The sequence below is a fragment of the Prionailurus bengalensis genome, chromosome C1 (genome assembly GCF_016509475.1).
Source record: "Prionailurus bengalensis isolate Pbe53 chromosome C1, Fcat_Pben_1.1_paternal_pri, whole genome shotgun sequence".
In the NCBI taxonomy this organism is placed as follows: domain Eukaryota; kingdom Metazoa; phylum Chordata; class Mammalia; order Carnivora; family Felidae; genus Prionailurus; species Prionailurus bengalensis.
In genome coordinates this window covers 103,135,198-103,163,162 of record NC_057345.1, presented here as the reverse complement: position 1 = coordinate 103,163,162, position 27,965 = coordinate 103,135,198, and the positions used below count along the sequence as shown (strand labels likewise).

The 27,965-nt window shown below is 39.2% G+C and overlaps 1 protein-coding gene across 1 annotated transcript; it reads left to right on the top strand.

Annotated features, from left to right (window-relative positions):
• The first annotated feature begins 5,592 nt into the window (after positions 1-5,592).
• Positions 5,593-25,559, top strand: SEC22B (SEC22 homolog B, vesicle trafficking protein). Its single transcript, XM_043575980.1, has 5 exons — positions 5,593-5,850; positions 14,528-14,637; positions 17,666-17,826; positions 19,957-20,103; positions 23,606-25,559. The coding sequence occupies exons 1-5, from the start codon at positions 5,776-5,778 to the stop codon at positions 23,758-23,760; spliced, it is 648 nt and encodes a 215-aa protein (XP_043431915.1). The 5' UTR covers positions 5,593-5,775; the 3' UTR covers positions 23,761-25,559.
• Positions 25,560-27,965: the final 2,406 nt, after the last annotated feature.

Genomic DNA, 27,965 nt, shown 5'->3' with positions numbered 1-27,965 from the left:
TGCTAAGATCATTTTGTCCCCTTGTAGGGCCAAGGTTCCCCTTGGTGTAGGGCCATACTCAGCGACAGGTGAGTATTTTTGAGAAAATTCTGGCCTCAGTGCCAGGATGTGTGTTCTCTGCCATGTAGTAAGGAGCCTGCTGCCTCTTTGGGGAAGGTAGCTGTTTCCCAGCTAGATGGGTAAGTCTGCCTAAATCTGGGGTAGAATGTTAGCAAGACCTTTGGGATCCAAATCCATGTTCCCCATTTAATTTGATCAGTAATAAAAGTAGTAGTAGTATTTCTCTGTCTAGTTTTGTATGTCTATTTCCCAGTTTGATCTCAATTTAGAAGAGGAAGAAAGGATTGTTGTCTTGATCCCCTAAAACCCCAATTCAAAGCTGCCATTGTAATATTCTCAAGAAGCAACAGGTTGCATAAATAGTGAATAAAAAAAGGAAGTTGCTTTTGGGATTTTGGTTCTCATTCACCTAAGGGCTCTGAGGTAGGCCTCCTTAGAGAAATGGCACATTGAACTTTGGGTTTGACTGTCAGATTTCCAGAGCCAGAGGATCATACTCCTTAACAAAGTGGGGAGGAAAAGGTCTCCCATCAGATAGTAATGGAATGAAAGGGTGGGCTAGGGGGCAGGAGAAGGATGCTCCCAAGGGACAGATTAACAAGAATTGTGTCTTTGGTTGATAGAGAATTCGCCATAAGACAAAATTAACAAGTTGTTGTATCCCATTTCATCACATTTAACGTCACATTAGGTTCAGTTTTTAGGCAGGTAGAACTGAATGAATCAAGCTTTCAATTTCCTTTTTTTTTTTTTTTTTTTTAGGTTTCTTTCTTTATTATTTTGAGAGAGAGCATGTGCGCGTGTGGGCAAGTGGGGGAGGGGCAGAGAGAGAGGGAGAGAGAATCCCAAGCAGGCTGCACACTGTCAGTGTGGAGCTCGATGCAGGGCTCAAACTCATGAACCACAAGATCATGACCTGAGCCGAAGTCGGATGCTTAACTGGCTGAGCCACCCAGGTGCCCATCTTTTTTTCTTTTTCTTTTTAAACAAGGAAGGAAAACAAAGACTAGTAAAAACTGAAATATCTGACCCATATGATTGTAAAGAAAAATCACTCAGTGAGAAAGTTGTTCACTAATTTCTGGAACACCAGTATGAGTAGAAAAGGGAGGGTCCAATAGAAGAAGGAGTTGTAGGAGTATGAGAGGGGGAAGCCAAGCCAACAGCGGTGGTTGTTGAGATAACAGTAGCTAAGATCAGGAACTTGTAATGGAAAACTCAGTCCACTTAGACTCCACAGAAAGGGAGTAGGGGTGTAGTTTTGAGGGACAATCTAGGAGGATACTCAGTGTTTAAAAACAAAATCACCATCAAAGGCTTTTATTCTAGACTGAGGGGTGAGAAGCAATGGGGGTAGAGCTGGGGTGGAGGTAATGGGAGAGAGACAGAGCCTGATAGAATGTAACCTCTACCAACAAACATCATGTTTCTTTTGTTCACCTTTGTATAAACCAGTATCTACTATTCCTAGCCCATGGAGACAACAATATTTTTGAATAACTAATTGGAGAAATGAAGGGAATGGTTGATGGATAGGTCTTCCCTTAGTACAGTACAAGCTGTGAATTGTGCTGTATACGACCGATGAAGTGTTGTCCCAATCTATGAGCATGCCATTCATTTGGTCGTTTAGTCAATAAACATTAATTGAGCCTTTGCTAGGTTCCAAGTACAGGATACTAGATTCTGGGGAACAACACATGACTAGTTTTTATGCCCTGAAAGGATTTGATTTAGAGGCTAGTAGAGGAAGAAAGAAATCTGTTAAAAAAAACTTTTTTAATTGAATAAAATATTTTAGATGCTATCAAAGTACCCCAGCTATCCCTCTCATTCCCCCACCCCCCACCCACCCATCCCAAACTCCAAGGGATGGAGCAGCTGGGCCTGCTCTTTGCTAGGCTTTCCTGACAAAGTAGGGAAACCAGACAGATGCGCTGAAAGAAGTCATTTCAGGAGGTAGTTTCTAGAAGGCCTGGGCTGGTTTTGCTAAGGTTTCATATTTGAAGCAGGCTATCTACAGTAGTCATTATTTTAAATAGGGGCCTTCGCATTACTTACAATGCACATTTTGCTCTTTCCTCCACCTTTCTCCCCCCACGTCTTGACTTTCACTTGGATGTCTGGACCGTCTGTGTGGATGACACAGATAAGGTCTGCGAACGAATTCAAGAATAAAAAAGACTGATTCCTGCCTCCACGGAGCTCGCACTGTGAGGTTTAGTGAGGGATGATGACTCAAAATAACCACCAGCACCGACGCAGGCAGGCAGGCAGGGTTCCCTTTCCATCCTAGGCGGGAGATTGCATGGAGGGGCGTGGCCGAAGGGTGGGCGCCAGGCTGGAAGGCGGGACCGTTCTGAATTTCCTGGAGGTAGCCAATGGCCACATGGGAGGCGGAGCTTTTGAACTGACTGGCATATAAAGCGACCAATTAGGACCTAATCCGGATGACCTGCGGAGGGAGAAATGTAAGGGTTTTGGTGCCGCTGAGGGGATGCGGGAAGGAGAGGAGGTGCTGAGATGAGCGGCTGCTTACTAATCCTGTAGGAAAACATTTCAATTTTTAAATAACCAGTTCGGCCATACTAGTGTATATGACTGGATATCAGCCCAGATATAGTGGCTATCTATTCTTGTGTCTGCCAAGAGCATTCCTCTTTTCTTAGAAATGCTTTTGTAATGTATGCAGTCATTCAATTCAAACAGGAGCTGCTCTTTACTTGCAGACCTATTCTCGTAAGCAGCATTGTTTGGTCTGTGGGTAGATACCGGCCACAGGTTGCTAAGACTGTTTTACTCATCATCCTTATCTCACTCGTATCTGGCATATTATTAGGCACTCAATAATCATTTAAGAATAAGTGGACACAAGTCCCATGCTATTGCTTCCTCTGATCTCACTTTTAAAATCTCTGCAACCTTCTGACTCTTTAATGGAAAATCTCACCCGGTTTTAGCAGCTTGATGTAAGTTTAGATATGTGCATTACTTGGTTTCTTCAATAAGTTGTAAGAATTTGTTGGCAGCTCTAAGTATGATATTCAAGACTTCTATTTTTCTTTTTAGTACAATGTTTATAAACTCCAAGATTCTTGTATTTTACCACTTTACAGGGCTGTCAGGTTTCAGGCAGACAAAGAATATATGTAAGCTTTATATATTCTGAAGTACTAAACAAATATTTGTTGATACCCTTTTCCCATTCAATGTCAAAGACTTGACTATGTTCCATGTACTGAGCACAGTGTTCACAATTATTACACAGTCTTGTATTGCCCAAAGGACCAAAGGGCAGGAGCTCAAAGGCAACATTTGTGTGTGAATGATGTGATGCTGATTAAGTCATAAGCAAAAGTCACTGAGATTCAGAGTTCCTGACATCTTAGTGTTGGGAAGTTTCACACAGAGACAAATTCTGGCCTTTTCCTTATAGCTCATCAAACCTAAGAAGACTACTGTCCTCTCTCTGGAATATTAATTTCAGTGTGTCTAAAGGATGTCTGAATCATGTAGTGTATCTAAGAAGAAAAAAGTAAAAGTATGAATGTTGTTTCAAGAAAGGGTTGCCCCAGGGTGATTCTGTGCTCCTCTATTAATTAATTGGTTTTGGGGGTTATAAGTAACAGAAACCAAGCAAAGAAAGGAGGGGGGATTATTATAAAGAAACAATGGGGATTCATAGAATCCATGAGCAGAAATGGTTATGGAACTTGGGAAAAGCCTAAAGCCACGAAATAGAAACTGGGACTCTTGCCCCAAATCTGCTTCCTTGTGCATTCCTGCTATATTCTTCTCTGTTTCTCTCATCCACAAAGCAGTACCCTTCTTTAAGATATTTGTTTAAAAATTTTTTTTAACCTTTATTTATTTTTGAGAGATACAGAGACAGAGTGCCAGCAGGGGAAGGGCAGAGATAGAGGGAGACACAGAATCTGAAGCAGCTCCAGGCTCTGAGCTGTCAGCACAGAGCCCGATGTGGGGCTGGAAACCACCAACCATGAGATCATGACCTCAGCCGAAGTCAAGAGGCTTAACCGACTGAGCCACCCAGGCGCCCCCATTCTTTAAAATATTTGTATTGTGAATTCCTCATTGCTGGATTTATTCCAGCAGAGGATGAATAACCATCATTTGAGACTATGGCAGAAGACATATCCTGGTTAGGTGGGAGAGAGAGAAGTTAGATTAAGTTATATATATGGGCTATTCTAAATGTAATATACTATGATTTTACCAGGTTAGGCTACCATATACACAAGGATTGCCTTCCATTTCACTTTCTCACTGTCTCTGTTAATAGTAACATTGGTTTCTTTGTCTTGTCTATTTCCCAGTCCTTCATCTTTTGTGTGGAGTCAGTCATTAGGTCTCATCGGGTGTACCTCCCAAAAGCCTCTCAAAAAAATAATATTAGTTTTCTCCTAACAGTTGTAGAGCTGTAGGAAAGGTAATGTAAGCATGAGCTATTTCACCTACAGATAAATATTAAGACAGAGTTGCATCACAAAAATAAAAACACAGGCTTTGGAGTTCAGCCTCAGCTCAAATTTTGTTCCCAATTTTACTAGCTGTGTCACCTTGGAAAAGTTACTCTCTGAGGCATTTTCTCCACCTACAAAGGGGGAACCTAATATTAAACAATCTCACTGGGTTATTTGGCTAAATAACTTTTATCTCTAAAGCACTTTCTATTTCTATTAATGCAAACACCAACTGTAAATGCTTAATGAAGAGTAGTTATTAATATAAGTAATAATAAATGCAACACTTGTATAACTTCTTTCTTTAGTTTATGAAACTCATGCACCTACATTTTCTCATGTATTGTTCACAAAAATCCTGAGAGGCAGATAATATCCCCATTTTAGAGATAGGGACACCAAAGAAAAGAGAGATGGTAACACTTCCTCAAGTAGAATTCTGTAGAGATCATTCCAAAAGGGAGTGAATGCCCAGTTACTAGAAGCTCTAGCAAGGCTATCCTGCCACCTATGATAACAGGTGTAGTAGAGATCCCAGCTTTTGGAAGGGTAACTGATTTGGTGATTTCTGAGGTCCCTTAGTTGGTCATCTTTTTTTTTTTCAGATACAATAGATATTTATATTTTACTGGAAACTGGAAACTGGATCTGGGGATACAGCATAAACAAAAACAAGCAAAACAAACAAACAAACAAACAAACACCCCAAGCAGACAAAAATCTCTGCCTAGAAATATACGAATACAGAAAATATTATGTATAAAATATGTAATATATAAAACAGAAAAATATGAAAACATAGAGCTTGATTTTCAAAGTGTTTTCACATATACTCTTCATCTAAGTACCCATAAACTCCCCCCATCTTTCCCAGCCCCCTCCCGCACTTCAGGAACTAGAAAATTCTGTTTTAATTTGTGTGCCATACCCCCTCAAGGGTCAAGGCGTATTCAAGGCCCCTAACCAGAAAAGCGCACGGGGTCTTGGAAGACGGAAGGAGAGACTGCGGAACCAGTGTTCTGGCGGTTGCGGTTCTCGGAGGGAAGTCAATTCCGCGGACCGGTAGTGAAGAGCACCAAAGCTTGTTTCCGGCCACCTCAGCGGGAAGCGGAGACGCAGGCAGCTGGATCTTCGGGAACTCAGATAGAGGTGTAACTGCGGTCGCGGCGGAGGAAGTCGGGACAACGTCTGCGGCCGCCGGGCCAGTGTTGGGTCCCCGAAGCCTGTGAAGATGGTGTTGCTTACGATGATCGCCCGGGTGGCGGACGGGCTCCCGCTGGCCGCCTCGATGCAGGAGGACGAACAGGTGAGCTGTTCTATCCCCGCGCCCCCAAGTCCCTGCCAGAGCTCTGTGCTCTCAGTACCGGATTTCTTCTTAGAACGCAGGCGACCTTTGCGACCTCCCGTGCACTCCCGACCCCTCTGAACTGCTCTTTTTATCTTTTGGCAGTGGAGAAACTACTTGTTAAAAGAAATCTTTCCTGAAGGCGGAGGTATATTTTTGCCTTTCCTGTTTTTTTTGTATAGAAAGACGCTCCGGCGTAGGGATAGGTTCGACTGATTGTGATCACCCAGTGTTGTGTAACTCTTAAGAGACTTCGGTAAAATTCGAGATTTCTGTTTTTCTGCTGCTGTTGAGGCTAACAGGTCCTGGGAGAAATCAGCTCCCAAGTTCTTCAACCTCTTTCACTGTGGCACTTGATCCTTGACCTATCTTGATGACATCTTTTGAAAGTGGGTGAGATAATATTGCCACATATAGACACCTGTTTGAAGTTCAGTACAGTACTTTCTTTCAAGTTTATGTCCAATTCCCACCTCCTCCAGTAAGTTTTACTAAATTCCTACTATTGGGATTATAACTTCTGTGTTATATTTCTGTTAACGCCTTGTACCTTTATTTTGCTACTTTCTTTTGTCTTTCAATAAATTGAGATTCCTATGAGGCAGTCGACAGGTCTTGATGATCTTTGTGCTTCTCATAGCTTTTACGGCAGCAGCTTTATGCTAATAAGTGCTCAAAAAATGTATTGAATTGATTTAAAAACAACAGCTTCAAATATCTTGAAAAGTAAGCTTTGTGCCTTAGAATCACAAGGGAAGGTTCTGGTGTGAGACAGATTTCTGGAGCAAGGTGGGGAGATCTCTGAAGAAGGGAGGCTGAGAATGAAATTTATGTAATTTATTTAAAGTGATCAATTTTAGTTTACTTTCTCGAACAATCTAAGTTTTTTTTTAAAAAAAAACTCAAGGCCTAAAAAAAAGATGAATTCTAGAAAATTATTTTGCACATATCTGTTGGATTTTTCACAAAAAAAACCCCAAAACCCTTATTAAGCACATCAACTGTGTCAAGCATGATGATTATACAGGTTAGAGGACACAGTCCCTACTTTCATGGAGCTTACAGTTTAGTGGAAAAGCCAGAAAACAAATAAGCAATTATAACATAGTATAATTGCTATGAAAGAAGAAGAAGGCTCTGCGGTTGAACATGGAAAAGGTATCTAGGTTGGTTTTGGGAGACCAGGAAAGTCTTCCCAGAAGAAATGACTTCTCAGCTGACAGTGTTGTTTAGTAATAAGGAAAGCTTCTATTTGGTTTTATGCCTTTTTAGGTTTGACTTGGAAATATGTTTATTTTCACTTTTAGGAGAGTAGCAATACAGATCACAAAATTGCAGGTCCTGCTAAGTGAAGTATTTTCAATTTATTGCGCAAGACAAAGTCTAATCATTTATATAAAATTTGAAAAATATGTGCCCTTAATATTCAATTATGAAATATTTTTCTTTTCTCTCAATTTGTTAAGAATTTTCTAGGACCACTCTGCAGAAGGAGTGAAATTGTTAAAATAAATGCAGGAACGTGACTTGAGCAAGGGAGATAGTGTGGAGAAATTTTCCTTAAAGTATATATGTAGTTTGACTGAGAAATGGTTTTTCCCAGGGAGGAGTCTGGTCAGTTTATTGTATTAGATTTCAGTGTGGGCAAAGAATACAAAGTGAATTTGAAAGTCTACTTAATATTAGTAGTTCCTGGGGCGCCTGGGTGGTGCAGTCGGTTAAGCGTCCGACTTCAGCCAGGTCACGATCTCGCGGTCCGGGAGTTCGAGCCCCGCGTCGGGCTCTGGGCTGATGGCTCAGAGCCTGGAGCCTGTTTCCGATTCTGTGTCTCCCTCTCTCTCTGCCCCTCCCCCGTTCATGCTCTGTCTCTCTCTGTCCCAAAAATAAATAAACGTTGAAAAAAAAAATTAAAAAAAAAATATTAGTAGTTCCTTACTCTCTGCCTTGATGCTTTATTGAAAAAGTAATTGATATATTATTGTGTGTTTCTTAATTCCAAATTAGGTGTTGGTCTACCAAGATGGGTTACTTTGTTTAATTGACAAAGAAATTTTCCACAAGAATATTTTTGTGATGGCAATTCCATAATTATTTCCTTTAGGAATTTAGGCTTTGAATGATAAAATCTTTCCCTGATTTTTAATATCTACATTATGAGTCTTAGACTCATTTTTATTATGTTAATAGTAAAAGGAACATTTAAAATTTTTTTTTTCAACGTTTATTTATTTTTGGGACAGAGAGAGACAGAGCATGAACAGGCGAGGGGCAGAGAGAGGGAGACACAGAATCGGAAACAGGCTCCAGGCTCTGAGCCATCAGCCCAGAGCCCGACGCGGGGCTCGAACTCACGGACCGCGAGATCGTGACCTGGCTGAAGTCGGACACTTAACCGACTGCGCCACCCAGGCGCCCCAGTAAAAGGAACATTTATAGAATGCATACTACATGCCAAGCACTGTGCTAAAGCCTGTCAAGTATTTGATTTCATTCAATCTTCATACCAATCATATTAGGATAGTTTAATGGTATTCTTCCCATTTACAGGTAAGGAAGCTCTGAGGCATAGAGACGATAGGTTTTTTTGTATGAGCCACATAGCCAATAAGCAGTAAAATGGAATTTTTCATCAGTTTCTTAATATCAACACTATTGATATATTCGGTCAGATAATTATTTGTTGTGCGAAACAGTCTTGTGCATTGTAGGATGTATGCTAGTAACTCTGGCCTCTGCCTCTTAGATGCCAATAGCACTACCACCACCTCCACACCTCCAATTGAGTAATATTCCTGGACATTGCCAGATGTGATCTGGGGGTGGGAGGGCAGAGTCACCCTGGCTTAAGAGCCACTTAAGCCAGAGTGGCTTAAGAGCCACTGTTTTGGTTTTTTTTTAATGGTTATTTATTTTGAGAGAGAGAGAGAGCAGGGGAGGGGCAGAAAGAGAGAGAGAGAGAGAGAGAGAGAGAGAGAGAGAGAGAGAAAGAATCCTAAGTAGGCTCCGCACCATCAATGCGGAGTCCGATGCGGGGCTCAAACCCATGAAACACAACATCATGACCTGAGCTGAAATCAAGAGTGAGAATGCTTAACCGACTGAGCCACTCAGGCACCTCAAGAACCACTGGTTTTTAATCAGTATTTGTCTGACTTCAGACCAGAGCCTTAGTGCCTAACTGGTACACTTTACAGCCATGTTCTAAGACTTTTTGATAATGTATCTACTTCTTAGGAGTCTAAAATTAACTTTTTAAGAAATGGCTATTTCAGCCAAATAGTTTTTATTTCTTTTTATTTCTTTAAGTGTTTATTTTTAAGAGAGAGAGACCGAGTGCAAGTGGGATAAGGGCAGAGAGAGAGGGAGACACAGAATCCGAAGCACGCTCCAGGCTCTGAGCTGGCACAGAGCCCAGCATGGGGCTCGAACTCAGGAACCGCGAGATCATGACCCCAGCTGAAGTCAGAAGCTTAACCGACTGAGCCACCCAGGCACCCCTCAGCCAAATAGTTCTGTAGTCGAGTACTTTAATTGTTCAGGCCAAGTAATTCAATGTAGTTTTTCAATTATTTACACTGATAACAGATGTCCTATGTTACTAGTGTTAGTCCTGTATAAGCTGCCTTACTACTGGAGGTGAACAGTTATTCAGATAATACAGTGGAGAGTAAAATTCAAAAAATGATGTAGGCAGAGTATCTCATCCACTGTTTCCTCTATGCTCAACTAGAAGTATCAGCCTAGGGCGGTAGAGAGATGAACTTTTCTTTTCAAACCTAGACTCTCTGATATTCTATTTCCTTTCTTTCTACCTTTCTGGCGTGTTTCTACTTTTTGGATGTTTGCATCTCTTCATCTACCTTTGTGTTCTACCTCAAAATGAAGGTGTTCTCTTTCCTTTCATTTTGCCCCAGCTCTGTGGACTTGAAGACAATATTTGATCTAACCAAGTATTCAGCAGGGAGCACCAAAAAAGCAGATAGTCTGTTGTACATTTTAAACTGCATTGCTCCCCCAATTATTGAGGGTTCATTAGTCACCTTAGTGTAATTGCTTTTAGAGGAAAATGGTTGGTTCTTGGTGCTGCTGGCCTTTGACCAGCCAAGTACAACAGGGATTTTAAAATGATAAGAGCTTAGCTAAACATTCTTATAAAGACAAAAGGTGGCATTTGATATAGTTAGTTGTTCAGCAGTCCTAGGTGATAGCAATAAAAAGTCTTGTGGTTGTGTGGGAAATTTCTACCCTGTACCTGTTATATTATATATATATATAGAACCAAATCCTAAATACACTATTGCAGATTAGTTTCAGAAATTGTCCATTCACATCCATTTCATTATCGGATTGCTAACACATCTTTCCATTATACTGTATATAAGCTTCATGAAGTCTGTTGTAGATGAAGTGGAAAACAGAATGAGGACATCTAATCTGTTTTTAGGCAGTCTGGAGGCTGTGGGCCTTTTGTGACTTTAGTCTTGAAAGCAAACTGAGGTTCTGTCTGTACAGTGGTGAATATGTTGTTTTGTGAGGTCTAGATCAGAGCTGCCAGTTCTGATCACAGTTTCCTGAGAATTTCCTATGAATTAGATTTAATATGAAATAGTAAGATCACCCAGAAAGTGGATCTGCTATCACCGAAGCAATTTTAATTGTAGAGGTGCTATCGCATGTTTAGGAACGCAGACTCCAGAGCTAGACTGCCTGGCTTCAGATTCTTACCCCTCCTCTTATTGGCCTTTCGTCCTTGGGCAAGTTTGATTTCTCATACAGAAAATGGGCGTAATGATTCTAATCACCTCATAGGGTAGTTGTAAAGCTTATTAGAGTTAAATTATGTAAAGTGTTTAGAACCAGGGCTGACAGAAAGTGAGTGCTTTCATTTAATTTCATTAATTTGCCTATTTCTGAAAATTTTCTTTCCAGTTCCATTTTGCCTTTCTTTTTTTTTTTTTAAAATTTTTTTTCAACGTTTATTCATTTTTGGGACAGAGAGAGACAGAGCATGAACGGGGGAGGGGCAGAGAGAGAGGGAGACACAGAGTCGGAAACAGGCTCCAGGCTCCGAGCCATCAGCCCAGAGCCCGACGCGGGGCTCGAACTCACAGACCGCGAGATCGTGACCTGGCTGAAGTCGGACGCTTAACCGACTGCGCCACCCAGGCGCCCCAGCCATTTTGCCTTTCTTAAAGTTCAGACTAGAATTGTATGTATTTGTGGGTACAAATATGCAATAAACAGGAATGGGTGAATGAACAATTTTCCCCATTACAAAACTAGCCTGCGCTTATTGTAGAAAATTCAGTAAAAAAGGAAAAACAAAAGGACCAAAATGTTAATGGTAATTATTACCAAAATCTTTACTTAAATTGTATACATTTTAACATAAAACCTTAATCTCTGTATGTGTGTGTATATGTATAAAATTAAATAATGGGTAATGCTGTAAGACTTCCACCTAGTTTTTTTTCACTTAGTGTGTAGCGAGTATCTTCTCATATCATTAAATATTATACAGCATTTTAATGGCTGTATAATATTCCATTGTATAAATATGCCACTGTATAAATATGTTATTTAACCAATTTTCTATCCAATTACTGAACATTTGTTTTTTATTTTTATATACATTTGTAGTTATTTGTTTTAACATATATGATATGTATGTATATTTTCAAAGATACAGAATTGTTGGCTAAAACAATATGTAAAATTTTGTAACTTCTAACACATATTGCAAAAATACCTACCAGAAAGATTGAGCCCGTGTTGTGTTCTCAGGGAACGGTGATGCTGATGGAACCAGCACTGTAAAATGTTGGTTCGTGTGCCACAATCTCTGTGTAATCTCAGTGTCATTATAGATCCCCGAAACTGCAGCATGCTTTCGGCCATAGTTTCTTGTAGTCCATACAGTGGTTAGTCTCTTTCTCTTTGGTTGCAGTGATGTTTACAATGCTTCTTATAAAGTCAAAGGATTTATACCAGTCTTTATTTGACTGATAGTTTTTCTGCCATTTATTTCTTCACCTGGTTCCTTTGTCTTTAGTTGTCAAAAACATTTTTACTTAACATCTGTGGTTGTGGTTATTTTTAAAACACCAATTTCTGAGTTCCACCTCTGAGATACTGATTTAATTGCTTTGGAGGTAGAGATAGGGCTTGATTAGTTTTTGTGCAACCCCCAAGTGATTCTGGTGTAAAGCCAAGGTTGAAAAATCATTGATGTATGTGGATATTATTCCTTGGCACTTTAGTAACATTTCCAACTTTATTTACATCTGTTCTGTCTACTGCTGTGGGGTCAGATCTCTTCCAAATGCCACATATAATGGCATTGGTGAAGCAAACAATTTGGCAAGTACCATTCATTTAGGGAATGCGGGATATTGTGCACTAGTTCAAAGCATATGGTAGTTTTCACTCTCCTTTACTAGCAGATCAGTCATGAAAAAAATATGCGATACTGATTAATATAATAATGTGAATGTATATTATGCTAACTATTGTCTAGTATTGTTAATACATAAGTACATACATATATATTAATATAGAAATATTTCTTTAGAGTAGTATAACAAATCATTGCCATAGGGACAGTGCTAAATAAGATAAAGTGATACTTCTAGTGGACTCTACCTAACTCTCCTCGTTCACTTCATGCTAATTTACTTCCTTATTCATATTTAAATTTCCAGTTTATTATTTAAAAAAAATTTTTTTAATGTTTATTTTTTTTTGAGAGAGAGAGGGGGGTAGGGACAGACAGAGAGGGAGACACGGAATCCAAAGCAGGCTCCAGGCTCTGAGCTGTCAGCACAGAGCCTGACGTGGGGCTCAAACTCACGAACCATGAGATCATGACCTGAGCCAAAGTCAGACGCTTAACCAACTGAGCCACCCAGGCGCCCCTCCAGTTTGTCATTTTACATATGGCTTAGGATCCTGTACTTGTACATTTGCTTATCTGCCACTTTCACAATTTTATCATTGCTTCCTTATTTTTACTGTTAGCTAAGTGTTTCACTATCTAGAATTTTAAGATTTCACTTTGCACTTAAAAAAAATTTTTTTTTTAACGTTTATTTATTTTTGAGACAGAGCATGAAGGGGGGAGGGTCAGAGGGAGGGAGACACAGAATCTGAAACAGGCTCCAGGCTCTGAGCTGTCAGCACAGAGCCTGACGCGGGGCTCGAACTCACGGGCCGTGAGATCATGACCTGAGCTGAAGTCGGCCGCTCAACCGACTGAGCCACCCAGGCGCCCCTGCACTTTTTAAAAGTCAGACCTCAGATCCAGTCCTTGGGAGAACCTCAAATAAATGCTTTTTAAATTTAAGCATTTAGTTATTAAACATCTGTCAAGAAGAGACTGTGTTCTATTGTTTGATCCAAAATAAATAATCCAAAATAAAATAATTCCTTTCTGTCACATGGCAAAAGTGCGCTCCTGCCCCCATATGTGGATGAATAAATAATATATATTTGCTTTCCACTCCATTCTTTGCCTTTTGGATTGAATAGGTGAATGAGGTATGATGTTCTCCTTTTGAAATGACACTGGTATTTCTCAGTAGGCTTTTTTCCTTCCTTTTTTAAAAAATTATTAAACTATTTAAAAATTGTTCAAGAAAATATACCTGTAATTCTACCATCTGAATATTGTTATTTGCATTTTGTATGTATATATCTCTTTCTTTCCAAACTCAGAAACCAAATCTATTCACTCAGTAAAGAATATTTGACTTTTCAATCTTGGTCCTTACTCTTGTTCATTTTTACCTAGTTGGAGTTACAGTCTTCTTAGTAATTTGCAGTGATGGATGCATACATTTATTTTTGCTTAAATGCTCAATACTGTAACACTTAGTGGAAGGTTTTTCTTGATATTCCAGGATAAAAATGAAATTCACCAGTCTGTTGTTCCCAGGATTTTCTCCTGAGTATAGAACATGTTGTGCAGTTGTGTGCCAATAATTGTGCAAGTGAAAGGGGTTAGGAGGACCCATTTTCACTGACCTAACAGTGGAAAGAACACTGGATTGAAAGTTAAGAGTGGCTTAAAGGCAGTTGAGAAGTACAAATAACGTGATTTTCTTGAACAACTAGGGGTTTGATCTTTTTTGCTCTAAAAGTAGGGCATTTAAAAAAAAAAATGAATCTTATTAACCTTTTTTATTTTTCTTTAAAAAAAATTTTTTTTAATGTTTATTTTTGAGAGGGTGGGGGAGGGGCAGAGAGAGAGGGAGACACAGAATCTGAAGCAGGCTCCAGGCTCCAAGCTGTCAGCACAGAGCCCATCGAGGGGATCAAACTTGTGAACTGCAAGATTGTGACCCGGGCTGAAGTCCGATGCTTAACCAACTGAGTCGCCCAGGCGCCCTGGATTTTGTAAATTTTTCTTAAGTATTCTTTATTTAACTAATCTCTATACTCAGTGTGGAGCTCAAACTCAACACCTTGAGATCAAGAGTCGCGTGCTTTTCTGACTGAGCCATCCAGGGGCCCCTGTATTTTATGAACCTTCAATGAAGGACCTTACTTACATAGTGTTCTCATAATATGATGCTTCTCACTAATTGTTATGGCTGTTTTTTTGTGTGGAAAATTCTTAAATGAAGGTGTCTTCTTTCAGTCTGGCCGGGACCTTCAACAGTACCAGAGTCAGGCTAAGCAACTCTTTCGCAAATTGAATGAACAGTCCCCTACCAGATGTACCTTGGAAGCTGGCGCCATGACTTTCCAGTGAGTATAATCCTATTTCTTTGTGATCATTTAAGTATGAAATACAGTAAATTTAAGTAACACCTGAGAACAATGGTAACAATTTTTCAAAAGTAAAGAATATTTTAAAAATATAGTCTCTTCATGGAAGGAACTTCCCTGGCTCTAATTCTGCAAAACTGAAATCTTGGTTTGTTTATTCAATTTGCATACAATAAATTAACTGTTTTATCCTGTGCATGCAGTAAATTAACCTGTTTTATCCTCTGTCTAATGAATGCTATACCCATCGTGCAATAATAGATTAATTTTTTGCTTTAGGAGTTTCTTAGAGCCAGATGTCTGTAGATTAATACTCTTGCTCAAACATTTACTAACAAGACAACCTTGAAAAACCCACATATACCTCTCTAGGGCCTTAGTTTCCTCTATAAAATAGGGGAAATAGTCATAGTTTGTGAGAATAATTAGGGAATCTATTTATATCCCTTAACATCTTGCCTGGCACAGAGAGAATATCAGTAAATGTTAGTTGTTAGAAAAAGGAAAATTATAAAAAATAATTTTAGAGCATCACAATCAGTGGTATTAGTGCATATAACTGAGAAAGGGCTCAAAAGGACTTTAAATTACCTGCAAGTAATTGGTATTAAATGTTTAATACATGTCAAGTTTGAGGGTGATTAAAACAGAAAGGATTAAAAAAAGAGAGGACAGGAAGATCAGAGGAAAATAAAAAAGGATTAGCTAAATAATCCTTGCTATTTTAGGACCTCAGATGCTAAGATAATATAGACCTGGGAAGGACCTGCCTTGTTTAACCTTTTTAAAGGGAGGGGAAAATTTTCCACCCATCAGAAACAAACAAGTATACAAAACTAAAATCGAAACAAAACCCTGGCTTATTGGTTAAGAATGTAGTGGATGTGGGGCGCCTGGGTGGCTCAGTCGGTTAAGCGTCCAACTTTGTCTCAGATTATGATCTCACAGTTCATGAGTTCGAGCCCCGTGTCGGGCTTTGTGCTGACAGCTCAGAGCCTGGAGCCTGCTTCAGATTGTGTGTCTCCCTCTCTCTGCCCCTCCCCTGCTCTCACTCTCTCTCTCTCAAAAATAAGTAAACGTTAAAAAAATAAATAAATAAAAAATAAAAAAGAATGTAGTATATGAAACATTTTCTATAAATCTAATTTTCAACATCAAAAAGTATAGACACTTAATTATATGTATAATTATATATAGTATCTTTATTTCTATCATGGATTAGGAATAAAAGATCTAGAGAATGGAATTGAATTCCTAATGGAATTGAAAAGAGATTTTCTCTTGTTTGGTTCCTTTATAATTTCATCTCATCCTTTATTTCAATCTAAGAGTTATATTTTAAAGATTTATTCTTTACCAGACCATACATTAAGTTCTGCCTTTATCTTATTAGCAGAGAGAAACACATATACAGACAACTAAACTTTAATACCTTAGGGCAAGAAGTGCTGTAATTCATTTATAAATGACATGCTTTGGGAGTAGAGAGAAGGAAGCAATAAATTCCCATTTGTAGGGAGCAAGTTTGGGGAAAGGGGATAGAGGGAGGGAGAATACAGGGAAATATAAGCAGAAATCTATGAGGACTTGAAAGAACCTAAACTTGGAGAGAAGCATGCTGTTTGGCATATTGGATGTATGATGGAATGTGGCCCACACCTGCTTTGGAGGCCACAAATACTATACCAAGGAGTATGATTTTATTTTATAGGTATTAGAGAACCCTGAGAGTTTTTAAGCAGAATAATATGGTTATATTTATATGGTTATATAAAACTTGTAGTTTAGGAAATGGCCTAGAGTAAAGATAAGGAGACCAGTTGATTTAGATGCCCAAACACATCAGTATCATCATCACCACCATCATCATCGTTTTAAGGGGCCTGAGAGGTCCTATAATACCTATATTATAATACCTAAATACCTATAATATAATACCTAAACTATAAACTATGCTCTGTGGGGTCCTAGGATGCCTTAGGAGCCACATAGCAAGGGTAGGTATAGGGGGTATGTGTAATGCTTTGGGCCCTTGAAGTCCTACTTAAACTAATGACCTGATTTTATTTCATGTGCATATTGATCTTCTGAATATAATTATTGCTGAAACAAAGAGTCCTGTGGCTAAAGAGACATTGAAAATCACAGAGTTAACCTAATCTCTTTCTGAGACATCTCAGACATGTTAGCCACATAGCCCCTTCCAGACAGCCAGGGAGCACCTCTCATAGGAGGAAGTCAGCTCTGTTATTGGATAATTTCTTGTATTGGACAGTTGATACAGAGTTCTGGCCTGGAAATTAGGGAATATTATTTATCTTAAGGTCATTATCTGTACCCTGTAAACATTGTGGCATTAACTTCCAACTATGACGTATCCACAAAAGTTTCCATTTCCACTGTTTTTCTTAAAGCTAGAAAGAGTTTAAATATGTATATACTAATTTCCATACGTAATCAAAGGTAGATGGGGCGTCTGGGTGGCTCAGTTGGTTGGGTGTCCTTCTCTTGGTTTCGGCTTAGGTCATGATCTCATGGGTTGTGGGTTTGAGCCCTGCATTGGGCTCCATGCTGACAGTGCAGAGCCTGCTTGAGATTCTCTTTCTCCCTTTCTCTCTGCCCCTCCCTGCCCCTTTCCTGCATGCAGGCACGCACACTCTCTCTCTCAAAAATGGATAAATTTTAAAAAAGGTAGATGGAGTCACAACTCTTGAGTTTTCAAGAAAAAGTCTTAGGTATTATGATATTTTAGCTGGATCATATAATAAACAATTGTAAACATGTTTAAGTACTTCTTTTGGAATATAATTCTCATAATAGGAAGATGTTTGCTTTCTGATTCCAAGGATTTGTGGTTTGCAATTGATTTTCAGATTTAGTTAGCTTCAAAGGGCTTAGGCTAGAATATGTTCAAAAGTCTGTAGGGCACGAAGAGTCTGCTTCAAATTGTTGGAGGTATTGTTATTCTACAGACAACTTTTTCTCTTCTTTTTTTGTGTCTCTCCAGCTACATTATTGAGCAGGGAGTTTGTTATTTGGTTTTGTGTGAAGCTGCCTTTCCTAAGAAATTGGCTTTTGCCTACCTGGAAGATTTGCACTCAGAATTCGATGAACAGCATGGGAAGAAGGTGCCGACTGTGTCTAGGCCCTATTCCTTTATTGAATTTGGTAAGTTTTCTCCTCATCTCTGTATCAAGAGAGCAAACAGTTTGGAGAAGCTGTTTGTTACACTGATTAATTTTGACACATTTTTTTCTGATGTTTACCTACTTAAGTTTTGGGTTCTGTCTTTTCCTTTCCACCTCTGTGCTTTTGAATGAATGAAAGTTGCTTCTCACAAGAATTTTCTGCGGTCTTTTAGTCTTTTCCTTAGAATTTGTTACCCTTTTCCCTTTTTGTGATTTGGATTGATTCTTCGTCAGAGTCAAGAACTGTGCCTAAAGATCTGTTTGGTTGGCATGTAGTAGCTGAGTTCTTTCCCCCAAACCACACACATACGCACAGTCACAGAAAGGTTCGTTTTCTGGAGGTCTGAATATAGAAATCAGAATGACATTTTGTTTCTTTTAATCCTCTAGTTTAAAAAAATTACTGGAAGAGGTATGGCATTGGGGGACAGCATTTACTACCTGCAGAAATAGTGAGCATGGGTGTCCATATTTGTATAGTAATTATAGAAAGACTCATCACTGGTAAAGTATCTGATGGCAATAAATCAACAGAAATGTTTTGGGTACTCTAGAGGAAGTGAGAATAAGTATGATTAGACTATATTACTGATATTTTTAGTTAAAAGAAATTGGTTTTACTGTTTCTGAATTTCTGAAGTATTTCCATTTTGCTAGCTAACTGGCCATCTTACTTTTTAGAAATAAGGAAAATTTTAGGAAAACGCTCCAGTATTTCATAACTACAAACTCTCCAAGTGATAATTTTTATAATGTCTGGTTTTTCAGATTTTGTTTTTGAAGATAATAGAGGTCCAGTAAAACCAAGAAAGCAGTAAGACTGCTACATCAAGGTCACACGAAAAATAGTTGGTACACTCAAATTAGCTTAAAGGATTATATATGAATGGGTTTTAGGTGAACTGCAGGTACAGTAACCTGAGATCAGTTACACAGTAATTGTTTCCATCCCCAGGCCTGAAGGGATAAGAGAAAGGAGCAGTTTCTGAAACTGCAAAGGACAAAATTTATAGAGAAGGCCATCTTGAGAGGAGGAGTTACTCTTGCTGGAGGGATGCTGCCAGCCCAGGGTGACTTCTTGGTGGGGGTTGGGGGGGAGAGGGGTTCGGGAAACAAATCCCCTAACATCACTACCTGCTCTCCTGCCCTACTCTTGGGGCTCCCCCATTGGTCAAACCTAACCTGGAGGCCCCCCCGAACAAGGAGCCCATGATGTAGTCCATGCAGGTCAGCTGCCCAAGGCAAAAAGCATGGTGCAGAAGGGTGGAGAGGAGGTCTAGAGAGGCAAACGAAAGGTATCCAGCACATATCACTTAAGAAAATGCCAAAAGTTGAAAATAAAATCTTTAGTAATAAGTCATTCTTTTTATACTTTTGAGAAATGCAGACATGGTCTAAACATGATAGCTGTAGTTCATAGTGGTATTTTGGGAAACTCCCTGCCACATGTTTGCTTTACCTGAAGTTTAAGAACAGAGTGAAATTAGGAATGTATGTTAAAGAAAATACTTAAACAAATTTTTTTTAATGTTTATTTTTGAGAGAGACAGAGGGAGAGAGAGAGCGAGGAGGGGAGGGGCAGAGAGAGAGGGAGACACAGAATCCGAAACAGGCTCCACACTCTGAGCTGTCAGCACAGAGCCCAACAAACTGTGAGATCATGACTTGAGCCAAAGTTGGAAACTTAACCGACTGAGCCACCCAGGCACCCCATGTTAAAGAAAATACTTTAAGACCATGTTTCCCCCCTACTTTTAATGACAGAACCCGTAGTGATGCTAGATTGTTGTCAGGATCCTTTTCAGGAATATAGAGTTAAGTACTAAAACCCTGAGGATCCTCAGGACATGGTTTGAAAATAATCTGCTTTCAGGAAAGGCTTACTATAGTGGGTCTTACTTTCCATAGGGGCCCTGATAGCAAAGACTTCGAATTTGAAGGTGTGCAGAGGACATTTCTCCTGAATGGTTGGTCATCCGTCTTTACATTTTACAAATGAAAACATCAAAACTCAAACTTTGATGTTCATTCAAGAGCTTGGTTATCCTATCCCTACTCCAGTACGTTGATGGGCAAGGTTGTTAATGGTCACTTTTCTTCATTATTCTAGATACGTACATTCAGAAAACCAAGAAGCTTTACATTGACAGCCGTGCTCGGAGAAACCTAGGCTCCATCAACACTGAACTGCAGGATGTACAGAGGATCATGGTGGCCAATATTGAAGAAGTGTTACAACGGGGAGAAGCACTCTCAGGTATGTAAAACATTAAGAGTCCTATCGGGCGCTTCTCAGTCCACAGGCAACGATAGCTTATTTTGGGTTACCTTTTTCACTGTCACTCTATCTAGTACTGTTAAGAATTCATCTCTCAGAAATAGATTACATTAGGGGTGCCTGGGTGTGGCTTAGTTGGTTAAGCATCTGATTTTGGCTCAGGTCATGGTCTCATGGTTCATGAGTTTGACCCCTGCCTCGGGTGAGCTTGAGCCCCGCCTTGGGATTCATTCATTCATTCATTCTCTCTCTCTCATAAATTAAATAAATAAATAAATAAATAAATAAATATCATCAAGAGACATAGCTTACATTACAAAACTTCGTATATGATATGTTTTTTCCCAGCCTGATTAGTTTTTGTTGAGTTGGGACAGTGTGAAGGTCCTATTCCATATCAGAAGCAATTACTTCTACCAAGGTATTTACAACATTAAGCAAATATTTACAAAAACTCTTAACATAAATTAAGGGAAATGAAAAGAAGAATGAGAGGAAATTGTCAAAGATTTACTGCAGTGGTTTCCTGACTAGCCACTTTGGGAGACTTTATTGCTGCCAGATCAAATGTTATAAAATGCCATTTTCATCAAGGCATTCCTCTGCTGAAAAACTTTTAAAATCTGTGACTACAAGATACGATCTAGTCTGGTTTCAACTTACTTTTTGTTCTTGCTGAGTGCTTGTCATGTGCAAGGCACTGTGTTCTCTGTAACGGAAGATAAGGAGATTGCAGACTTCTTTCATGCTCTCTAGTTCACAAACATTCTGCTTCAGCCAGGTCAGCTTCCTCACCATCCTGGACCTGTTCTTAAGACCTAGGTACGAGCGGAGCCGCCTCTTCAAAGAAGCCTTCCCAGGTCCTGATAGCCCACGTCATGTTAATCTCTTTTGTCCTTTAAACTCCTAAGGCACTTAGCTGTGTATTGGTTCTTTTTTTTTTTCTTTTTTTTTTTAAAGCACATAATGGGTGTGTGTATGTGTGTACTTACTTACCTAATTTGCCTTAAAAAAAAAAGAACCATATATACGATTGTATATATTTACCTAATGTTTCAATGTTACCCATGTATTTAAGGTACTCGTAAAGGTAGTGTTTATATATTTCATATACTTCTTTTATTTCTTTCACAGTAAGGATCACAAATAGATGCCTCCATGAGTATGTCTTGAACTTACCCTATGGCATACATGAGTAAATGGGTTTTCCTTTATTATGAACTGCAGATTGTAACCTTTATGTCAGTAGTCAGCAGTTGTCCCAGCATGTAGTTTCACTCTTTAAGCATCAAATTTTGGGTGAGTGAGACTGTAAATTTTCATCATAACAGGCTTAGTTTCTACCTGGAATAAAATAGACCAGCACAAGAATTTTTCTTAAATCCAAAATTTGTATACTGGTCAGTTTACCAAAAGTGTAAAAGGATCCTCTTGTGCTTTGCTGGTTACTATAAAGCTGATGTGCTGATTGAAAAAGAAGACATTAGACCCTTTGAACAGCGTGGGGGTCAGGGACTCCACATAGAACTTTTGACTTCCCAAAAACTTAACGACTAATAGCCAACTGTTGACTGGAAGCCTTACCCATAATAACATAGACAGTCAATTAACATGTTATTTCGTATGGTACACATATTGCATACTGTATTCTTACAATAATGTAAGTTAGAGAAAAAATGTTATTAAGAAAATCATAAGGATGAGAAAATACATCTACAGTATTCTATAAAAATCCATGTATAAGTGGAACTCGCACAGTTCAAACCCATGTTGTTTAAGGGTCAACTGTACAGTTGTAATCTTTAAAAAAATTTTTTTTAATGTTTATTTTTGAGAGACAAAGAGTAAGTGGGGGAGGGGCAGGAATTCTCTTACTAGTGCTTATTTCATACGACGTGATATTTGTTCCGCTGCCCAGTTATTCTCAGCAGATTTAGATCCGCTGAGCAAATAATTATTGAGCACTGAGTATTGCCAGACCCTGTTCTGGGCGCTGGGGATATAGCAATAGACATAGTAGTTAAAAACCTCGGTCCAGTGAAGTGTCCAGTGTAGTAGACTGGCTGGAAAAATTCCTCGCAGCATTGTCATGGTTATTTCTCATCTCCTAACTGTTTTCTTGTGTGACTAAGTGTTTTTCTTACAGAACAAATTGCTAATTTACAAGTGGCTGTCATGACTGTGTCATTAAGTAATACCACATTTCTCAACCAATTCAGTCTCTGTTAAGCAACTCCAAATATTCCAAAAGTATTCTCTAAAGAACAAACAAATTCGTGTTGCAAAATAGTCTCTTTAAAAAAATTTAAAGAAGTAAAATGACCAAAATTCATTTATGTCACACCAAGAATTTGTTTTTATTATTAAAATATGTCATGTATTTTAGTCCAATCTAGCTTGTGTCCCTCTGGCTGTTTCTCTAAGTGCTCAGCTAACAGTTATAACAGCATTACAAATGTCCTTTTAGAAAAACAAAACTTGGTAAAAGGTTCTAAAAAGCTTAATTTGGTAGGTGTTGGTGGCTTCCTAGCACCTGTGATTATGTTTTAGTTACAAGACAACTTTCCTGTGTCTGTTGAAACATAATTTCTGGTAGAATCATAATAGTCTTTACCAGTGGAGAATCTTGGGAATTTGGGAGTGGTCAACTTTGAGATACAGCTCAGTACTCAGTTTGTGGTTCATTGAGTTTTCTGGTTACTGAGTCTTATCTTACATGGATTATCATTTTTTTCACAATATGAGAGAATAAGATTTAGACCATTAAAAGACGATGAGATGTTTATTATCAGCCAGCATTTATCAGTCTTATCATATACAGGCATCGTGTTCACTTCACAGGCATTCTCATGTACTTACAATCCTGTGATACAGTTAGTGTTGTTATCCTCACTTTATGTAGATGATGAAACTGGGTTTTAGTAGAGGCTCAGTGAATTGACCAATGTCACATGGCTGGTGCAGCTGAGATTTAAACCAAAGACTCTGAGGCCAGAGCCAGCACTCTTAACCACCTCGCTATACAGTCTCAAGAATCTGAACATAATTTGGTCTGATAATTTTTTTTAATCTTTATTTATTTTTGAGAGAGAGACAGAGTGCAAGTGGGGGAGGGGCAGAGAGCGAGAGGGAGACACAGAATCTGAAGCAGGCTCCAGGCTTCAAGCTGTCAACACAGAGCCCGACATGGGGCTCGAACCCATAAACCCTGAGATCATGACCTGAGCTGAAGTTGGACGCCCAACCAACTGAGCCACCCAGGCGCCCCTGGTCTGATAACTTTAAAATGCATTGTGGATTTTACAGTGCATCAGGATCATGGATTAATCAGTATATGCAACCTAACCTTTAAAATAAAAATGAAATAAGCATCGTGGTTGTTTGGCATAGTGCCACTCATTTAAGTTATTTTTATGTCTTAATACATTAGACATAACACTTCAGTGACTAATTAACATTTTCCTTTTTTCCTCTTCAACAGCATTGGATTCAAAGGCTAACAATTTGTCCAGTCTGTCCAAGAAATACCGCCAGGATGCGAAGTACTTGAACATGCGTTCCACTTACGCCAAACTTGCAGCGGTAGCTGTGTTTTTCATCATGTTAATAGTGTATGTGCGATTCTGGTGGCTGTGAAGTAGTGAATCCAGTCACTGGCAAGGGTGAACCTAGAACCCGGCAGGTGTGTGTTTTCAGGAAGCTGAGCTCACAGAGATGTGTATTAGAATTCCAAGTGGAACTTCTGCCTCTAAGGACCTTGCAAGAAAAGACATGTCCTGAAAACGAAATGTTACACCTCATTTAATGAAGCTTACCCCTTTGTAGAAAGTCTCTTTTGGGGGCAGAGGCTTTCTCTGGGTGCTGAGCTGTGTATGCTAGGGAACAGTAGATTGTTTTCTTTTGTTTTTTCCCCTCCCAGTGTTTTTACATTTTTAAAACAGCACTGAGGCGGGGCATTTTCTTTTCTAATGGAGCCATCAGTGAGATCTGGCTTAGCCAACCTGTGCTAGCAACAGTCTGAAATTCCTTCAGAAAAGGCAGCCCTTTGGGAAGTTTTCTGACTCTGTCTGATCAACATTCCTTTTGTTGGTGACATTTGTGACTTTCAGTAATCTTGAGTTTTTGAGGGCCTTGTAAACAAGACTCCACTCTGTGAAGGTTAATTGCTGTGCTGCGAAGATCTTGTCTGTCGGCCCCTGTAGGAAGTTAGCTTTTGTTGTTTCCCTTTTATGATATTTTGCTTATTGCACAACTGCTTTAGGGTTAAACGAATTATATTAAGATGCCTTGATATTATATTATAGCACTCCTTGATTAAGAAGCTAAAATGTTTTCTGTCATTTACTCCTTAAAAGACTTAAATTTAGTTTGGGACATTCTTAATTGTATTTTTCAGCATCTCGTTTATATTAATAGAAGAGTAAATATAACATACGGATAATCAGAAACCCCTGACTTAATGGGAAGAAAGGCCCAGCTCATCACTACAGCTTTGTCCTGCCCCCTTTTTCTCCACTGTAGTTTCTTCCCTCTCATTTCCTCCTGCTGACACTTTAAAAATTCCTCCGCACCCAGTAGTTTTCATGTCCCATAAGCATCCTCTCAGGATATTCTCAAATTTCAAAATGGAAAATGTTCAGCCACGTAGTTCAATTTAAATTTTTTCACAGCAACTACTCAAACAACTAGATACATTCATCTGAGAAAGTCTCTGAGAACACCTCGTACTTTCTTCAGTTTATGTAAATTCTCTGAGAATGTTCTAGAGATAGATAACTCATTTACAGTGGCTTCTATTAACAAATAAAAGTACCTATGATTTTTCCCTTTTTGCTCAGGGATAATGGGGATTTCCTTTTACCTTCTGAGGTAGAATTTTTTAAATGGGGAGAATAGGCCTTTTAAATATTGTCGCAAGGGTCTACAGTATAAACTACAACTTACACATACTGCACATGTTTCTTTCAGTTGTACAGGAAAATGAGCCAACTTCTTTTCTTTACATCTTTGGAGAGAACTTTAACTAGTAAACAGTTTTATAACTAAGGGATCATCAAAGCTACTGTCCTGATTCCTGATAGAGGTAAAAAACAAAACAAAACCCTATTTCCTTAGAACAAGAAGTGGCTTGTAAATTCCTGATAATTTACAGAACTAGAATAAATTTTTTTTTCCATTTTGGACCTAAATCTGCCAATTGGAGTATGTGCATGAAACATGAAGTTACTTTTTATAGAGAATAAGTGCTTTTAAGTCCCTCAAAGGCTTGTCCCTAAAGTAACGATGTTGGTAATAAAAGCCTGACAGTCTGAAAACCCAAGTAGTGGTACCGTAGCATCTGGTTCTTCTATAGGAGTGGAGAGCGGCAGCTCATTGTTGAGAGTTGCATGCAGCAACCAAGTGGTCAGCAATGAAATAAATACTTCTAGAATGTTCCCTGCAGTGTGAAGTTTTGTTATCTAGTTATTTTATGTACACATAGCTCTCTGGGTACATTTCTACCAAAACCCAGGTGGTTAGTTGAAAAATGAGAAGGGGGGCAGAATGATGAAAGGAATGAGAAAGTGGTTTAATGTTACGACGGTTGAAAAATGAGAGAACAAGACTATCATAATAGGGCTTCCGCTTCTGTTCTTTATTGGAGGTAGTGGGAGGATCTGACTAGATGAAGTGTATCAGCAACTAAACAGGCATCTAAAATAGAATGTAATAGGGGCGCCTGGGTGGCGCAGTCGGTTAAGCGTCCGACTTCAGCCAGGTCACGATCTCGCGGTCCGTGAGTTCGAGCCCCGCGTTGGGCTCTGGGCTGATGGCTCAGAGCCTGGAGCCTGTTTCCGATTCTGTGTCTCCCTCTCTCTCTGCCCCTCGCCCATTCATGCTCTGTCTCTCTCTGTCCCAAAAATAAATAAATGTTGAAAAAAAATTAAAAAAAAAAAAGAATGTAATAAGTACTGTCTAGGGCTAGTGGGGGCACATTAAGAAAGGACACCCTACTTTGGGAAGGAGTGTTGTAAGGGAAGAAGAATAAGGTATTCCAGAAAGAGTCAATAGCTTGTGCAAAGTCATAAGTAAAAGAGTGAGGCCCATTTTGGGGATTGTAATTCTGTTGCTTCAACCCAACTCCTTGGGTGAGTTTGGGCACTTGAGCCTTGAGGAAGAACTAGACTGGTCACTGTAATAAAGAGATACATCTACCACGCTTAATGAGTTTATAGTACACTAACGTCAGTGACAAGAGATGGCATCAGATTTAGGGTTTCGGATGATCATTCTGGCCCAAGTACGAGAGAGCTGTTAGGGCTGAGCCTGAAAGTAGGGAGATGAAACTGAGGAGGCAGCAATGGTAGAGTGAGACCTAGGAGACGGGTTTCAAGCCATTTTCAAGAAAAGAGTTATCCCAGGTACCAAATAAGTAATACGGACAATGTTTTCTTACATCTCACATTCACATTTTGAAGCAAGTACTGTTTACACCATATGAATGAAGAAACTTTACAAAGGCTGCTTCTCTGACACACAGAAGAGCTAAGTGATTCGCCCGATGTTGCAAAGCTAGAACGGGACGCGACTGAGATACGAACCTCGTCAGTTTGGCTCCAGACTCCGTGCTTTTCTCCACTCTGCTGTCCCATCAAGAGATCAAAATAAGTTCCAAAAATGTATTTTGTTTTCCGGAAGTAGATGTTGAATTTTAGACTTACGGAACTTTGTCATACAGGCAGAGGTCATTCAGAGGAGTGGGGCAGATGTCAGGTCACAGCAGGTTGAGGGTTGTGCGCCCTAGGGACTGAAGGTGGCGGACTACTTTTACAAAGTAGTAGTTAGGGCACTGAACTTCATAACATGCTTTTATTAGGAAATCTCACAAATGTTAAAGTGTAGTAATATTTGGGGCACATTGTACATCTGTTCATTTAAATGTCTAGTGGTTATTAAGCTTTCTGGGAAATCTTGGAAACCTAATGAAAGGTATGTGCCTTTACCCCAGAGAAGTGTTCACAGTGTATGTGAATTCATGCATTCATACAATAAGTATTCAAGAGCCCCACAAAGCCTGTTGGCGATGTAGTGGTCTATGATTCCCAGTTAAGTACTCAGATACGTAGGAGTGGAATTCAAAGGTAAGTACCCAGAAGCCTTGAAAACTGTCCAGCTATGGTGACTTGGAAGAATTCTACAGTTTGAACTAACTTTGTGAATGAGATGTATTCTTGAAAAATTCTGTAAACCGCCCCCCCCCCAATTCTATCGAATATTTTCCTGTAATGCATTCAGGGATCTGGTTCTATAGAAAATTTTTAAAATTTTGGTCTTAGTTCCTCAAAATCACATTTAAGGATCTCAAATTTTCTGTTTTCTGCCTGTCACTAGGAAGTCTTGCAAAAGCAAATTAAAACAAATGGAGAATCTTTTCTCATACACAGTATTTAAGAATCATGTATAAGAAAACATCTCCTAATTTAAATTCCTATCCTTGGGAGTTTTCATAACTAAGGGCTTGAATGTTGGTGGCCACACAGTTAAGGCTTTTGGTTGGTGTATTTAGCAGAACCGAGAGCCCATCGGGTTGTCTGCAGACAGCTCAGCAAAAAGGCAGAGAGCATGGTTGTACAAAGTGTACTGTAAAGGTACCCAAAGAAAATTTTGGAGCATGTATGACATAGTCTGAAATAGAATGGACAAATTGAGTCAACATCTTGCTCTTACACGGTTGACCCAACAGTATAAAACTGTCTCAAGCAATTTAATCACTCCTAACTAAGTTGATGTCAAGTGCTGTAACTGAATCCATATTTTAGATTAGATTTTTTATTTTTTTTTTAATTTACTTCTCTGTCTCC

Bases quoted from the DNA above. Each gene is read 5' to 3' on its own strand.
- SEC22B (XM_043575980.1), top strand. From the start codon at position 5,776: ATGGTGTTGCTTACGATGATCGCCCGGGTGGCGGACGGGCTCCCGCTG. The intron at 14,638-17,665 runs GTGAGTATAATC...GTGTCTCTCCAG, and splicing joins GCTGGCGCCATGACTTTCCA to CTACATTATTGAGCAGGGAG. The intron at 17,827-19,956 runs GTAAGTTTTCTC...TCATTATTCTAG, and splicing joins CTATTCCTTTATTGAATTTG to ATACGTACATTCAGAAAACC.